At 35.1% G+C, this 17,745-nt stretch overlaps 1 protein-coding gene across 3 annotated transcripts in view; it reads right to left on the bottom strand.

The window, feature by feature from the left end:
- LOC124158555 (integrin alpha-PS2) overlaps positions 1–17,745 on the bottom strand; it is a 345,664-nt gene that overhangs the window by 22,096 nt on the left and 305,823 nt on the right. For 2 of the 3 annotated variants that reach the window (XM_046533706.1, XM_046533708.1), the window contains 6 exons: positions 14,004–14,065; positions 13,401–13,449; positions 11,220–11,288; positions 6,721–6,896; positions 5,107–5,325; positions 1,187–1,289 (listed from right to left, as the gene is read on the bottom strand). In XM_046533706.1, the coding sequence (XP_046389662.1) occupies positions 1,187–1,289; positions 5,107–5,325; positions 6,721–6,896; positions 11,220–11,288; positions 13,401–13,449; positions 14,004–14,065 (678 nt within the window). The remainder of the gene's footprint in view (positions 1–1,186; positions 1,290–5,106; positions 5,326–6,720; positions 6,897–11,219; positions 11,289–13,400; positions 13,450–14,003; positions 14,066–17,745) is intronic. The other variant, XM_046533707.1, reaches the window with a different exon arrangement.

Here is a 17,745-nt window from a genome sequence, read left to right as displayed (position 1 = left end):
TGAAAAATGCCAAGGGGATCACAGCTTGATATCCCATCCAATGGACAGAGTGTTACTCTTGAAATGTCATCCACGCATCATTCAAGAAGGGATCAGGCATTCTCCGATAATTCTCTGCCACTGCTCGGATTTGAACCAGAGCCCATGGGGTGGAAAGCCAAAGCTCTAGCCACCACACCAACCTGATTCCCAAAAAACTATGTACTTAAATTTTTATTTTTCTGTAACTTTGTAAGTTTTATGGCCTAATGAGCTAGCATATGAGCTTAAATACCAGTATGCCATTCTAATGCAGTTTTACTTAATGAAAAACTGACTTTCACAACATTTTGGAGGCAAGAAAAACAACTAAATAATGAAACAATAGTTATAAATTTAACTTGATTTTGTGATCAATGAAGCAACTGTTGGTGGTCAAAATTATTTCTTTCAAAGCTGGTATGGTTGCCTTGCCATATAACATGTCAATCAGTGGTGCAGCGAGGGAGGATTTTGGGAGATAAAACCTCACCCAAAGCTCAGAGAAATTTTGAAGTGCAATCCAATTTACTTAATTGGATTGATATTATTAATTGAATAGTGTGAGGATGAATAAAATGTCCCTCAGAAAGCTGTAAAACTCACCATTTTTAACCATTTATCTTTAAAATTCTGCAATTTATTAGTCTCGCACCTACCGCTTATCCTGGTGGGTATACTATACCCCCACACACCCCGGTGTTAGTTGCACCTAAACCCCCCCAGCCTTAATTCCTAGCTGCGCCCCTAATGTCAATTCTATGGATATCGTCAGGAACTAGTTCCCAATTGATATGGAAAGTTTTTGCTTAATACACCAAGTTTGATCTAGTGCCCAAAAGTTCCAGATCAGACATTAACTTTCAGTTTTATACCTGTTCCAGTTCTGACCCAACCAATTCCACATCTGATTTTAATTTTGAACTGGTTAGATGTTTTTGATAGGAGTACCTAATGTTGCAATCACTCAAAGTATTCATAGTGTAAACAATTATAGTTAATTTTTTATTAAAAGTTATGAATAGAGTGAAATATACCCAAATTTATCATTAAAAAATAGCAGACAAGAAGAAAGTCTTCTAAAAAATCTTTTTATCCATCAATCGACAAAATAATGAAGATCATCGCAGCTCTTCTCGTAGTACCCTATTATAACATGACAATTCACCTTGAAAATTGTCCCTGTTGATATCCCCAAGATCCGTAACAGCAAGTCCAAATCGAGACCGAAAATTTTTTCCATCCCGAATGTCTGGTTTGAAGAATTTTTTCTGAAAAAATACATTCAATTACTATTATATATCAACAGAATCCAACACTTGAACACACTTAAAACATGAAAAAATGAATGACCATTTATTTCCATCGAGCTCAAATGCAACTTTCCTGCAAACATCCCACACAGCACACTCAAAATTTATACCGTATAAAAGTTGCATAAATGGATAGGTATAATATGCAAATAATATTCCGTCGATTATGCACATATTATGCGAATAATATGCACATAATATTTAAATATTATGCCGCCGTAAACTATTACTATAATATTGACATAATATGTATATTATTACATTGTTAGTAACATCCCATCGTTAATTATGATTCATATAAGAATCATAAATCAACAGCCACCCAGCAAACTCAAAAATCCTATTCAGTATAAAAGTTGCATAAATGGATAGGCATAATATGCAAATAATATTCCGTCGATTATGCACATAATATGCGAATAATATGCACATTATATTTAAATATTATGCCGCCGTAAACTATTAATAATATTGACATTGTATGTATATTATTTCGTTGTTAGTAACATTTTATCATTAATTATGATTCATATAAGAATCATAAATCAACGGCCACCCAGCAAACTCAAAAATCCTATTCAGTATAAAAGTTGCATAAATGGATAGGCATAATATGCAAATAATATTCCGTCGATTATGCACATAATATGCGAATAATATGCACATTATATTTAAATATTATGCCGCCGTAAACTATTAATAATATTGACATTGTATGTATATTATTTCGTTGTTAGTAACATTTTATCATTAATTATGATTCTTATAAGAATCATTAATTAACGGCCACCCAGCAAACTCAAAAATCCTATTCAGTATAAAAGTTGCATAAATGGATAGGCATAATATGCAAATAATATTCCGTCGATTATGCACATAATATGCGAATAATATGCACATTATATTTAAATATTATGCCGCCGTAAACTGTGATTGTATCCGTAAAAATCGATGATCATACATCCTCTGTATCAAAAAATGTGAAAACTTATGTTTTAATATATCACTAACAATTTCGTATCGTTCGCAGAATACTCCACAATTATTATTATTTTTTTATTTTACACACCGGCACATTCCGGTCTGGCGAGGTACGCAGCTTGGTAGCCATATTGCCGTTGTCCATGGCCGTTGTGTTGTTGTTCATTGTTGTTAGTTGTTGCCGTAGCCATATTGCCGTAGTTGGGAGAATTGAACGTCTATTGAAAAATCTAATATTAAAGAGGAAAAGATGGGTTTACGGAACTAATTTATGTCACAGTACTATTCTGGTAACGCATATACGATAAGGAATAATAAGCTTCATGGTATGAAGAACAGGACTTTATTTAAAATCAAAGTAAGTACACGTACGTGAGTCGTTGTCGTTTGTCATAGGGTAGAAAGCAAATCTGAAATTATCAGCTCCTAATTTTGAGTGTTATTCCCAGTACTTTAATTAATTTTTTTAATTACCTAAATGTATATCTTATGACGGTACTTTTTCAGTCAGAGTCCCAGCTTGAAAAGTGAAGGGAGGCTATTCCAAGGAAAGACGAAGTTTTGGCACTTAAGTACTGAACCAGGTTGTGAGCTGCACTTTCGCCCTGAAGATATCACGTACTTGATCATATATGCATATAATTATTTTAGTTTGTGATTATTAATGACAATATTATCTTTATTGTTTCGGAGTGCATTTTCAAGAACGGCTTGCTTACATCGTTTGCGTGATTGCTCGCCACAACTCTATGACTAACACAGAGATAATTATACGATTAGAAGACCTCTTTGTGGCTTGGAATCACATTTTGGACCATTTTTAATACATTCGCTAAGAAAAGACCGTAGATGTTCAACCATGCGGATGTCATGGAAGGAATCATCGCGAGTGTTGTGATTGTGAATTCGTGTGACATACTTTGTACTTTCTAATCGCAATTTCATGAGTAACGATTATGGAAGGGCGAATGTTTGTCATTAGATGTCATTCACATGATATTTAAACCAAATTTGCGATGATATAGGACTCCTAACTGAATATTTGTATATTTGTGATACAACGATGAAGGATTGTGCCTTGTTTTAGTGCAATGTACCTATGCTGTGTCTACATGAATGATTCATTAAATTTCTCCTCGTTTCCAGAAATCAATTTTTATTCATGTAATTTTCGAATATTATGCAACTGCATGTTATCACGCATCAACGGTATAAAATATGCATAAAAGGTTCGTAGATATGGTATAAAATGTGCATAACATGTACCTAAAGGTGCATACTAATGGTATATATGGGTATAATATGTGCGTATATTTAGCCACATCAATGGTATAAATCGTGCCTAAAAGGAGCATATAAATGGTATAATATGCGCATATATTTTTTAGGCCACATCCATGGTATAAATTGTGCATAATATGTACATAAAAGGTGCATATATGTATGGGTATAATTATTATTATTATTATTATTATTATTATTATTATTATTATCTCTCAAGGTGTGGGAATTTTTAGTTTCCAAGCATCAAATCATGTTAGGTAATAATGTGCTTCTAATTACTCAAAATTGCATCTCAGAGAGGATTTTTTTTCCTTCTTTTACTATAAATGAACTAAATTATAGAGCATTTTTGTTATGCTCTCCAGTCCTTGAATTTATGAGGTAATGCATATATATAGCCACATCAATGGTATAAATCGTGCATAATATGTACATAAAAGGAGCATATAAATGGTATATATGGGCATAATATGCGCATATATTTTAGGCCACATCCATGGTATAAATTGTGCATAATATGTACATAAAAGGTGCATATAAATGGCATATATGGGTATAATATGTGCATATATATAGCCACATCAATGGTATAACTTGTGCATATTATGTGCATAATATGTGCATATAAATGGCATAATGTCCTCATAAATTGCGATATTATGTGCATAATATGCGGAATATATGCACTGATGGAATGGCATAATGTTTGCATATATACGGAATATATGAGGACATTATACCATTTATATGCACCTTTTATGTACATATTCCGTATATATGCAAATATTATGCCATTCCATCACTGCATATATTCCGCATATTATGCACATAATACCGCAATTTATGAGGACATTATACCATTTATATGCACATATTATGTACATAATATGCGCGTTTTATACCATTGTGGTGGCATAATATTCGCATAATATTTGAATATTATGTGCATATTATGCCATTCCATCACTGCATATATTCCGCATATTATGCGCATAATACCGCAATTTATGAGGACATTATACCATTTATATGCACATATTATGTACATAATATGCGCGTTTTATACCATTGTGGTGGCATAATATTCGCATAATATTTGAATATTATGTGCATATTATTCACTTTGTGCTGTGTGGGATATTTACAAAATACTTTGGTGCGATTAAGGATTTCAAAAATTCAGCATGTTCCAAACAGAACCAAGAAGATTGAGCAATAGCTATAAGATTTCAGGAATTTTGGAGTGTTCCTCAGTAATTTTACTTAATTAGTGTAGCAATCTTAGCTGTTTATGATGGGCCTGGTAAATAAGCTAATTTTTTCCTTAAATTATTTTATATGATAACTGGAAGTAGCCCTCAATGCAGGGCTCTTTTTTAGCATTATTACTAGTATTGAATAGGGAATTAAATAGCTTATAGAATATAAATTGAAATAGGATGGAAACATGTGCAGGGCATGAGACAAAACAGAGAATTGCACTGATATTTGTTCCCAGTTTGATTCTTACCTTGAGTTCGTTTTCTTTTTGGTAATAGACATAAATACGCCCGGTCTCATATCGCCCTTCATTGTCATCCCAGTCTGAGTAAAGGGGGGCACCCACAATAATGTCATCCAATCCATCTCCATCCATATCAGCCACACACACAGAATAGCCAAAGTAAGCTCCCAACTGGGTACCCGTCAAATTTTGTAATGTTGTCAAATTTGTTGTTAAAATCATCACCTGAAAGTTTATGAAAAGACATAACAAAAATCATTAAGTCACCTATTTGAATTAATTATGATGGGATATTATCAAAGGTCACTAGAAATTTCTATCTTATCTTCTGTGGATATCATCTTATTTTCCTAACTTCCCTCCTTCATTTCCACAACATTTTCTAGTATGTATGAAGTAATTTCTTGAAGATTGAAATGCACTTGGGCTCTACTCGGTAGCAATAAAAATGTTGGGAAACTGAAATAGGTAGTTGAGCAATGGTCAAATGTTTAAAAATGTTTGTCAGCACTTACTGTACAAAACGTTTACAAACGTTCCTGCAGTCTAAGGGTTAAACATTCATCCTCAGCAACATCAAAAATGATAAATGCTTTAAAATTTGTCTGATGCACTCTTCCCAGGAGTAGAATTCTCTCACTAGCCTTAATCTACCTGTAGGCACTGAACTTCACGACAAGTAGCTGTTTGGTTAGTTTATAATTAAATATCATAAAAAATGCTGATACGATTATGGAATTAATTATTATAATTGAAACCTGTTGTGGCGTTCACATTATGGCGTGCTACCACCAAAAGGCAGCACCGCCTGGAGGAAGAACGGCGGAGGACCCTTGGCACCGTCAGGGTAACGGCACCCTAGGGATTTGGTGCCCTTCTCTGGGAGTAGCATCCCTGGGCCCACGCGAGTGAGACCTGCCAGCCGTAGCACAAAACCGTGACTGAATCCGCGGTCATTGCGATTTGCTGATTCTCTTAGTGGGACTCAATTGTATTTGTGATGCAATAAATTGATACATAGTTCATTGTTACATAGGGCGTAGTTATTTAGCACGAAATAACCCTTAGAGACCCTAAACCTGTAAATAGCAATTGTCTCTGGTCATAAAAATATTATTCTGTCTTATGTAATATTATTATTATGCATACGACTTATTCTTCAAGGAATAGAGCATAAAAAAACTGGAATATTTAGAAAAAGGGTTATTAACTCAACGACTGCATTCTTACGGTAATAGCGAGAAATGCTGATGGCAAATTGTTAAATTTTTTGGCCCTTTGGGAAAAAACATGCTATGAATCTATTTATTTTGCCTCTTCAAATGCAGTTATTTTAGATTATTTAAGTTGAACTAATAAATAATCGTGGAAATTTTATCAATGTCTGAAACATAAATGCATATTATCATTGCAGAGCCAAAAACTCATTATTATACATGTAGTGCCCACTTATTGCCTAAGATTGAAAAGCTCACGTATTGATATCCCTCTGCCATTAATTGATATCCCTCTGAAAAACTAGATTCAAGGGATGTTATAACATGTCCTGGGGCATCCTGACCAACGTGTGTCAGATGCACATTACCATTGTGTCCATTTGGATTTGTACACTGAATTTACCTTTCCTAAGAGACTTGCTCCACGGGGCATTCCAACAACTACTCCACCTTCGCCTTTTCCATTGAAATCGCCCACAGCAACAGAATAGCCAAGGTAACTGTCATCATCAGTTGCCGGCCCTTCCCTTGTGGCCACCACTTCAGGCCGACTGGTCAAATTCTGAGAGTAGACTTGGCCTGCACATTAACCATTTCAGGATAAAATAACAGTGTCAGAATTTATTGTGGTAACAGTAGTTATCTAAAACTACAATTCCTGCCTTCCCATAAATTTTAATTTTAATGACTTTGATTTAAAAACTCCATTGATATTGAAGATTCAGAATTGTCATTCACTATGAATTTCAGAAAACAAGCAAAATGGTAGGAGACTCTTAATTTAAAAAATAAGGTGCTCAATGGACAACCAGAATTGAAGTTTGAAATCATTTACCAAAGTTAAACACGTTAATTTTCATGGTTAATTTGTTGGATTATAAAATAATAGAATTTAGCGATTAATATATCTACCAAAATTGAACATTAATTGAGAAGTTAAAAATGTCAGTTGATTTATTATCATTTAGTTGAAATTATTTTAAAATATTCAAGCATTAAGTTTATAATCTTGACTTTTTAAAATTAATGTCATGCCTGTAGCAGTTTATGATTCTAAAAAAATACTTAGATATTAAATAAAAGCTCTTTGAATAGACATGAAAATACAATTAAAAATGAGAAATTATGAAAAAATGAATTTGTAAAATAAAAACCCATAATCCAAGAATCAATGAAGGGATGGTGTATAAAAGATATGAAAATTTTCAAACCAAAAGAATATCTCAAGCTACATAAATGTATGTGTATCAAATGAAAAACAATGACATGCAATGGCGATTTTCAATCATCAAATCAGTGAGCCTCCTTAACTTTCACTAACAAGCAGCTGACAAATGAAGAGGACTAATTAAAAATTGATTAGTCACAGAAAAATCAATTTGAGTTAACATATATTTTCATCATGCGACACATTTTAATGAACATTTATGACATTCAAACATGCCATGCATTACCAGAGCTACATAGACCACAACTACTATGACCACAATGCTACAACGCTACAATGCTACAACTACATACAACAAAAACAAGCTGATACTGATTGGTCCTGATCACCTTAAAACAATTATGAAAATAACATACAGCAACCATCTCCTAAAACTATCACACAAAGAAAAAGACATTTAAGTAGAAGTAAGCTGAAGTAAGTAACTACTATTGCATCTACTGAATAAATGAATAGCATTTAAATGTAGTGCCCTGTAATATTTAATCCAAAAAATTTGGGATTAAACATTAGTAACACTGCAATTTTTACTGATAATTTTTACTACAGCAATAATATTTAAACCAAATGGAGGTTGAAAAATGCTGTACATACTTATGCATGTACTTGAGAATTCTCCCCCGACCTGCCATATGGATTTTGAGGCTATGTAATTATGGGGGGCTAAATATACATTTTCTAGTGAAAATTCAACCTTCAAGCTATGATTCTCTCAATTCCAAGAAGGATAGATAACACTTTACGAAAATATGTAGATTAATTACTTTTTATCAAAATGTGGTGAGAAATCCAGATGGCACATTTTACACATTTTACCTTTAAAGTACCATTCATTTATTATCAAATACTAAAATAATTAGTGCATCTACACAATTAAAAACACTACAAAGCAGGACATTATTCCTTCTTAATGAGTGACTAATAATTTAAAAACCCATTTTCCTAAAAAAAAAAACATTTCTAAAATTTTTCTAAGGGCCAAAATCAGGCACAACAGTGATTCAACTTGGATTTGCAAAACACACAGATAAATGGAAATTAGACGAAAATAAAGTCAAATAATTACATTGGTTGCACAAAAGCAAAAAAAATATGTAACTTCATAATCAGAATGCTTTTAATATAAAGAAAATTTGGGCAGCTGCAATATGAATCAATTTAATAAATATTCGTAAAGTACCAAACATAACGCCTTAATCAAGGCAATTTATATTATTAAGACCAATGGTAAAGTTTTTTGCAGATAAACTCTAATTTTGGCCCTCTGAGAAATATAAGTAACCAATACCACAATGTTTGCAGCACTGCATTTCTGATGATATCACCATGGTTGGAAGGTCAAAGCCCTTTTATAACACTATTGTGCAGTTGGAAAATTAAGTGAATAAGTAATAAGTAAAATCTGCTACACTCAATTATTTTTCCTGCAATGAGATGATCGAGAACATTCTGACATTAGTAGGTTAGCCCTGAACCTCTATTAGCAAAATCCCTCCGCCTGTTAGATATTTCTGTCATAGACAGGAATATCCACCAACATTAAGTAGATCATACAGAATATGGCAATCAAACTTATTTCTTTTTCCACATTTTAAAGAGATTCTCCATGTTCTTTGTTCTTACGTGGATGTTAATACTTGAAAATATGTATGCCAATTGGGAAAATGTAGACAAATTTCTTGAAACAAAATTTGTCACCAAAATAATGTGGGGTATTTCATGTTGGGAAATATTTAGAACTATGTATTCTAATAAAAAATAGGCTCTTTTGTGACTTTTGATTTATAATAGTCACTGCATTGCTACTGCCTATATATAAAATTATTTTTGCTCTAAAAAAATTACTTGCCACAAAGTATAGAATTATGGAAGTCACATTAGATGGCACATGTGAAATGACACTAAGCACCTCTACGTCAAATGCTTGCAAAAATGGAATAGGTTGCACTTGCGAAATGACATGGCTGAGAATAACATTAAATCTAAGATATTATTTTGCATACCGTGAGATCTGCCTTAGGTACCTCTGAGAATAAAATAAAACGATGATCAAGGAGGTGGTCGCTTAAGAAAGAGGAAATAAACTGCACTCGGAAGAGATATCTGCAAGTTTGGATTAGCAAAATAATGGGCTGCTCATTCCAGTGGTGAAGTGAGGGTGGGGTGAGGGGGGTATGGAACCCCCCAAAATATATGAACGCAATTAATTTGCTTCATCACAAAAGAAAAACAAAATATCGCAAAAAAATAATGCATTATCTAAAGGTTTCTTTGAAAATGAAGTTCTTTTCAGTAATGAAAAGTATTCATTTAGTTTAAGACCCTCTACTCCCCAGGAACAACTGGTTTTCGACCCCCCCATATTAAAATTCCAAGCCATGCCACTGGCTTGTAGGGATGGCCAGGAAATGGAGGTGACCTTGCTTGCAGGTTTTACTACATATTCTTTCCACAAAGCAACTTATCGGTGCAAATGCAACGTATTATGGACTATGGGTCATAAACAGTTCCCAACAATTGGGGTGACACCACTTATGACTGTGGAGCATTTATGATTTCCTCTAGTGCTGTACATTAATACAAGTCCGCCAGTATGAAGATTGAAATTCAAACAGGTAAACAAACTTATTGAAAACCTGTCATGGAATGGTCATAGGTGAGTTGGAGAGAGTATTTTGGTGGCAAAGAAACGGCTTTATCTTTTATTAGTTTTGGTAAGGCGATAAACTATATTCCATAATACTACTATCATCATTATTGTATGTTTTTTCCAACACTGCAACAAGACCAAGAAATGATACACTATGGGAGAAGAAGTCGAATTTTCAACGGCAAAGATTGTGTAGCCACTTTATTCGTTGGAATAATATTTTGACCCAGAACACATAAGAACTGATAACAAAAACCACAATTATAACTTCTCTACGTCTAAGCTTCTTTTTAGCATTTCTTTTTAATGGATCAACAAATAATTTCACTTTCCTTGCCGCCTTACCACCCAACAGATCTCCCCCTTGTAAACACAATCCTCATCCTCAAGGCTACAGGCAGAGGTCAGTTTTTTTAAAAAAGGCCTCAATTTAGGTTTGCTACCCACAACTCCACCCATGCCTGAGAATTTACATGCAGGCATTGAATATTTTTCTAACACTTAGGATACCCTCCCCAAAGTATGAAGATGATTTTTTTTACTATTGTGACTGCTGGCATAAGTCATGCAACATCATGAAGTACAATATAATGAATGAATGGAATTGAATTGAAGCACCTACAATTCCTCAAAACTTTAGCTTTAAACAAAATGGAAAACAATTACCTAACTCATGGGGTTTGTATACGAAAATCTTGAGAAAAATAGGATACATTTTGCACAAAAAATGGCTACTCGGCCCAAATTTAGGGGTAAAACTGGTTCCTGATTCTCAAATAGTGCTCTAATGTACTAAGTAGGGGGGATGTCATCATGTGCCATCTTGTGGGACAACCTTGAGGGGCAAAAGCTTCAGTAGAAGATATGGACAACACGTAAAATGTACTTTTCAACTCAAACAAAAAGGAGAGCAAATAGTAATGAGTAAAAAAATTTTTTACAAGAAGTGAAAGAACAAAAATAATTCGTAAACTTTTACTTTAAAGAAAATATGGAATCCAATGTTGATGAAGGCTATGTTTACCTGATCCAAACACTGAATAATCGTCGGCAACCTCAGGAGGAAGTGTTGTATTTAATGAGTAAAGTTGGCCTGAAAGCAACAAGTTTAAAAGGTAACAATTCAGTAAGAACGATGAGAGAAGACATTTCCTGTTGGAGAAATATGCTGCAGATGAATTTTTATGGTTTTTACATTACTTGTTAATTTTATACTATCATGAATGGCAGGTGAAAAAATTATCACCTACTGACGTATTTTGCGGAGTTTTTCTTCCCACGAAAATGATCACGAAATGGAGCATAATGATTTGGTCTGATTTTATTTTGACAGAGCTAAATGTGGCTCTTCTTCCTCTAGTCTAAAAATGATGAGAAATAATAAGAATTTTGCCAAGAAATTATGATGGCGAAGCGGATACGTGGTGCAATTCAGTAGAGGGATAGTTGACGTATTCCAAGCTACAATTAATTTTATAAAGGGTTTCCACCGCAATCGAATTCTGCGGCGAGAAATGTATTTTAAGATAAAAACGGAGAGAAGAGAAAAAAATTGTACCGCATGAAAGTCATCAGCGTTTAAGGATATTTGACAATATTTTGGAGAGGATAACCGAAAAAAAGGGCACGATTTTCCCAAAATATTTTGCTCTTATACTAAAAAAGATCATTCCTAGCAAGTCATGACTACCATTGAAAATGCGTTCGAAAGGACGGCCCGTTATCACCCATGATTCACAAAATTTAGTTCTTTCAATTTGTAAAATGTGAATGATTTAATAGAAATTTTTAATTTGGCGAAGCTGGGCCTTCTGGCTATAATCGAATGGCATGCTAGGCTTAAAACAACGTTGGTCCACCTTGGGTCGTTGAATGGGGCCTAAAGAAATTATCAAGATCTCACTGCTGTCTTCGCCGGCAAATAAACAGAGATGAGACCCAGTGGCAAATCCGGACAGAAATAATGGGAATAACACAATTTTTCATCGATAATTCCTCGTGAATAATTTTTTCAATCGGGGAGTGACTTCTTTCAGAAGTAACTAATTTCGCCGATTCAATTTGGAAAACACAATTAAATGTTTATGGTTTCATTTTATTGATTAGATTTGGAGATTTAAATGTAAAAATAAAACTTTATCCCATGCCTGTATTTTTTGTAGGAAAAGGCTGCAAAAAGAAATTAATTCCAGTCTTCCTGAGAGAGGAGTTTCACAAATACATAGAGGAAGATAAATCAGCGTGCCGTTAAATTATTTATAACCGTTAAAATATTTTCATACGGGATACGAAAGCGCTTGCTAAAAATGTAATGTAGCATAAAAATAATGTATTATCATTTATCTGGAACGAGTTCAGAATCTAAAAGGTAATTGATTGTTTTGAGGGTGTAGAACACTTCCAAACCTAACAGCTCGTAGAAACGGAACGCTATATCCTGGAAAAAGTTGAGTCAATGTTCATAGCTTAAAAATATTAGAGAGGACTTACGTATACAATAAGCTCACATCAGTATTAATCCTAAAAGCCATAAACATGTACGCAAAAAACTAAACATTTACATGTTAGCTCAAAATTTCAGCACAACGTAATGTTAGTAGTTTGGATAGATACACGGAATAACAACTAATTAAATTTATAGCATAGAACAAATGCAACTTGAATGCAACATTTTAATTACACGAACAGACACGATCTTTGCCATGCACACATTCAGCATTACGCAGAGTATGAGAGGCGGCACGCCAACCTCTAAAAAGAATGAGTAAGTGAGTATATCGATAGAACACTCATTAGCTTACTACTAAGAGGGGCAGTGAAACACTTGTATGCCCCTCCTTGGAAATGCTATTATCACACACAATTTCAAAATTTTACACATTTATCACAAACATCATTACTATAGAGAGAAAATACACAATAAAAAGCAAACAGAAACGTCAAGGAATGAACAACACTAAACCATGAAGTAAATTCATCAAAAAATTCAAAGGTATACATTTTCATGTATAACTGGATTGAAATCTCATGTAACCTTAACTAACAGCTTAAAGAAGAGGACACCGTACAGTGGTACGAAGGGAATAGACTACCAGTTCCAAAAGCACAGTCAAAAGAAGAATGTAAAGACGGAATGGATGATTGAGAAAGTGTAATTGAGCGAGGGAGACAACGACTTACAAACTCAGCTCAACGCTTTCCATACCTTGCCAGTACCAACTACCTACAGCGCCAATGAAAAGCCGCTGCCCATCCTGCAACAGAAAGGAATGAAAATATGAGTATTGCAGTGTGATCAAATCTAAAGCTGAAAAGGGAAGCTAAAGTGATCACAACCAGGGGCAGATTTAGGGTGAGTGAAAGTGGTCATGAAGGTCGGGTCCCCCAAATTTTATAAAATTTAAAAATGCTTTATTAGTGTAATACTTTTTGTATCCTTAAATGTCTAAAATGTTTAATTGAACCCATTGTTAAGAACAATATTGAAATTTTAGGCCCCAAAATGCGTAAAAAATGGGTATTTAAATTTTATATTAATTATAAAAATTTAATGGGATACACAGGAGAACGGTCCCCCTCTCTTCCTGGGGGTATTACAAACTCTCTGGTCCCAAGTTATGACTCCCTCAAATTTATAATGCTAAATCCGTCCCTGACCACAACTCAGATCAATCAGGGGAAATTTTACCATAACCCCTCCTGAATGTTAGGCACAATTCACAACGATAACTTGTTTACTGTGTTTTATAAATAGCATTCAGTTTTCATGACAAAAAATAGCAAGAGTCAAATTATTCGCGACACTTACCCGAGACACATGAGCACCGAGACCAGCTTGGCAATAGCCCTGCCTGTGGTATCCCCATTGAACTGAAAAGAAGGAAAGACGAATAAAAATCATTGTGGACATAATAGGTGAGTGAACGCTATCTTTAAAACCAACAAAGTGATAGGCGGTAAAATTCGGATGGATTGCTTCGGGAAATATTCTTTTAGACCAGGAATCCAAGCACGGACGTCTGGTTTTCTGTGCCGCTTTAACCATACATTCACCACCTAGCGTTGGCTATAGTGGCGGCTTTAGTCCTGGTATTCGGTTCGGCGCTTGTCTTGCCTTGCAATTAGTGGGTTTTTTGAATCCCACTCTCCCTTTTGTACAGCCATCTTATTTGTCCTTGACATATTTCCCATCCCCTCCACAATTTTCCATGACTTAGAACCTCTTCAAGGAGGAAATATTTACTTGGTTCATTTGTTTTTACTCTCTTTAAGACTGAATATCCAGCATATCCCTTTTCCATTTTCAACGTAATCGCTGGGACTCCCTGTCGTTATCTCTAAAAATTCCTCTTCTCTGTCTATTTTCACAGAACAACTATTTAATTCATTATTACCACAGTGAGCACTTACGTCAATAAATTAATTTCATGTGTTTTTAAAATTTAATTATTAAATTTTTATGGTAGGTCATTACAAATTATTTGGGAAAAATTTCACTAATTATTTTCTTCTTCCTGATTATTATTTTATGCTCTCTTTATGTACGCAGTGTAATTTCACTTCGGTGTAATATTTTTGCTTCTTTTTCCTAAAAGAATTTTTACAGGTATATTTTTATAGTTTGAGCAGACATTTGTTACATTTATGAGCATTTTCTCACCAATCAACGTGAATTTGTGATAAGAAGTTGCAGTGTACATTAAAATGCTTTTTTTTCAAGAAGCGTATCTAAGGTCTTCATAAAATCTTTTCCCTCGAAAACCATTTACTCGGGATTTTTTCACCAATTAATTTTTTGAATCTAAAATTAACGCAGTTATTTTTTTAATTTATCTTCAACGCTCCGTCAACAGCGAATTTAAAGCCTCCACGATGGGGGAACCAAACAAACAACAACGCACGAGTGCGAAGCTACTTCGGAAGGTGAGGACTTTACGAGGCCGGTTCAATGGCATTTAATGAAGACATTTACAAATCCACATTTCGGCACAAATACGTTTTTGCATGCAGTTTGGCTGAAAAAAGAAGTGACGGAACTTTACGCTTCGTAGCGTACGATGCAACGGGATTGGATCCAATCCTTACCTACTCTGGGGCTAGGATACAATCGCAACTGCAAGAAGAGCTCTTTCTTGTTTTCCCATGAGCAGTCGTGAAGAATGGGTTTGGGGTGTGGCTGGGGTATGTTGTAAATAGGGTTGTAAGGAGAGAGGGGAGGGGCTAGAGGGTCGCAGACAGCTGGCAGCCAAGTGTGGACAACATCCAGAAAACCCCCAAATGGCCCTCTCCAATCTCCTTGGCCCCACTCTTCACCAACTCCTCAAAACGCTCAGAAGGGGCCTAAAGAGCTTTGGCCACTTCGCCGCGGTAGACGTTTTCCTCACACAAGAAAGCAATCAGCCGTGCGTGGGGCGGAGCCGATCGGACAGGCACAGGCAGCAGATTTTGTGTGTGATTTTTTCATTTTGACTTGATTTCTTTTTGTGAATAAATAAATACTTAGAAATTTAAAAAAATCGTCATTGTCTACATTCAGTACACCCTTAAGATGATTGGTAAATTTTTATCTAACTTAAAACGAAGTTCTAGGTATTTTTTCCGTCAGGCTCACCGCCCCCCCACCCCCCGATTTTGATAATGCCACACCGCGTCCTAGGCAGGGCTAAGAGGACGCATCACTCAATATTTACCTATCGTATTTTGTCTTTTTTCGCGATGAAAACTCACGTTTTAACATTGAAAATTTCAGGGTAGACTGATGCAAACTTTGTCAAAATCTGTCGGTACCCAATATTTTCATAGTTTACCTGTGAGATAGTCTTTCCTAATCAATACAAATACGTCAAGCAATCTCGCGTGTACCCTTCACTACTACTCCCATTTCCCACATTTCTCCCATCCATATTTACAAGAGCATAATTTGCACTTGACGTATGCGGAATTAATGCAAAGAATAGAACAATCCCTCATAAACTTGAAAATTTCCGAAACAATTCTATCCGTTCCCTCCTTCGCAAGCGCGAATATATATTAAAAAATGCGAAAAATTAAAAGAAAGTCTAAAAAATACCGGTTTGGCACAAAAAATAAAAATGAAAAAATTGAAAAAATAAAATCATTGCATCAACCTACAATCTGCCATTGAATTAAACTGCCTACCGTTTTATTATCATTAAATGCGAAGAAAATAAGAGGTGAAATTTTAAAAACATGCGATGCAAACGAATGCTGTCAACAATGCACTCCACAGACCCTGAAAATGTCGAGGCGATAGCATACGTTTTAAAGGAGAGAAAAAAAGACCGGCGAAGCAGGAGTGATGCGTTATCTTAAGGGTGTAAGCCAACTCCTTCAAGACGGACTACTCTGCCCTTCCTTTTCCCACCTCGAAGTGGACGTCAAAACGCCACCTAACGAATATGTCAACCAAAAGGTCAAAGGGAGAGGTTATGTCCTTACCTACTAAATCATAAGTGCATTATTCCACTAATGGCGATGTTCTTTTATTATAACATGAGCTCTCCACAGGATACATTTCCTAAATGCAACGCTTTTATATGAAATTATCTCGCACATAATGATTATATGGAGAAATGATACGGTACAAGAGTAGAGCAGTGTGTCTTCCATCTAAAAAAAAAAAAGATTTGAGCATGATGAAACCTATTAAAACTACGCTTTAAACACACAAAACATTCCAGGGCAGGCACATAGCGTAGGAGGGTGTCATAGAGGCATATCGTAGTGGCGAAATCTTTTCAATTTTCAAAACGTGCTATCCACTAAATACAGTGTTGGTTAGCGTTTGTTCAAAATGCATTTGCATAAATGTTTATTTTGTTTAAAAATGCATATTTGTACAATTTCACGTTAATCACCGAACAAAGTGGTCTATGCGACTGTGGAATTAGTTTATACGCTACAATTAAAGGGGTATGTTGACTTACATTAGACTAACACCGCAAAATATTTTACTTTTTTGCATAAGTCTACGGAAACTAAAATCTATACATACACGTTCACTTAAAAAAAGGTAAACACGAACAACTTTACAACAGACTAGTAGCGTGAAATATCAATTCGTCAATAAAACTGTATATATCTGTTATACCATGAATTAAACGAGGTCTAGATAAGCAGAAAAAAAGTTATATCTATCACATTTTACATCAGCTTACTCTGAGACACTTCCCAAAAAAACTATAATGTACGAAATGGGTTCAACTGACAGAAACGCATAAAAATTACAAGAATCGTTTACTAATTCATTCCTTTGCGCTTAAACATGTGTGCCCTGCTGTCATAGTAACAAGGCACTATTTGCCTAGTCGTTTGGCCCCGCAAAGAGTGATTACGGCCAACAATGCCCTAGCTGCCTTGGTGATATCTCTCAGTTTCAATGAAGCGGGCCACTGACGCAGACGCTATTCCAACAGCTCCGTATAAAACGGCCCTCGGGCGAATGCAAGGCCGCGAAGCCCTCCCAGAGGAAAAGAGTTCCAGCATAATATGATTCTCCTAGCATACACGGCGGCCTGCGTGGGGTTTTG

This window comes from Ischnura elegans, chromosome 5, assembly GCF_921293095.1.
Source record: "Ischnura elegans chromosome 5, ioIscEleg1.1, whole genome shotgun sequence".
NCBI lineage: Eukaryota > Metazoa > Arthropoda > Insecta > Odonata > Coenagrionidae > Ischnura > Ischnura elegans.
The sequence above is the reverse complement of the archived record's forward strand: the minus strand, read 5'-3'. Positions and strand labels throughout refer to the sequence as shown.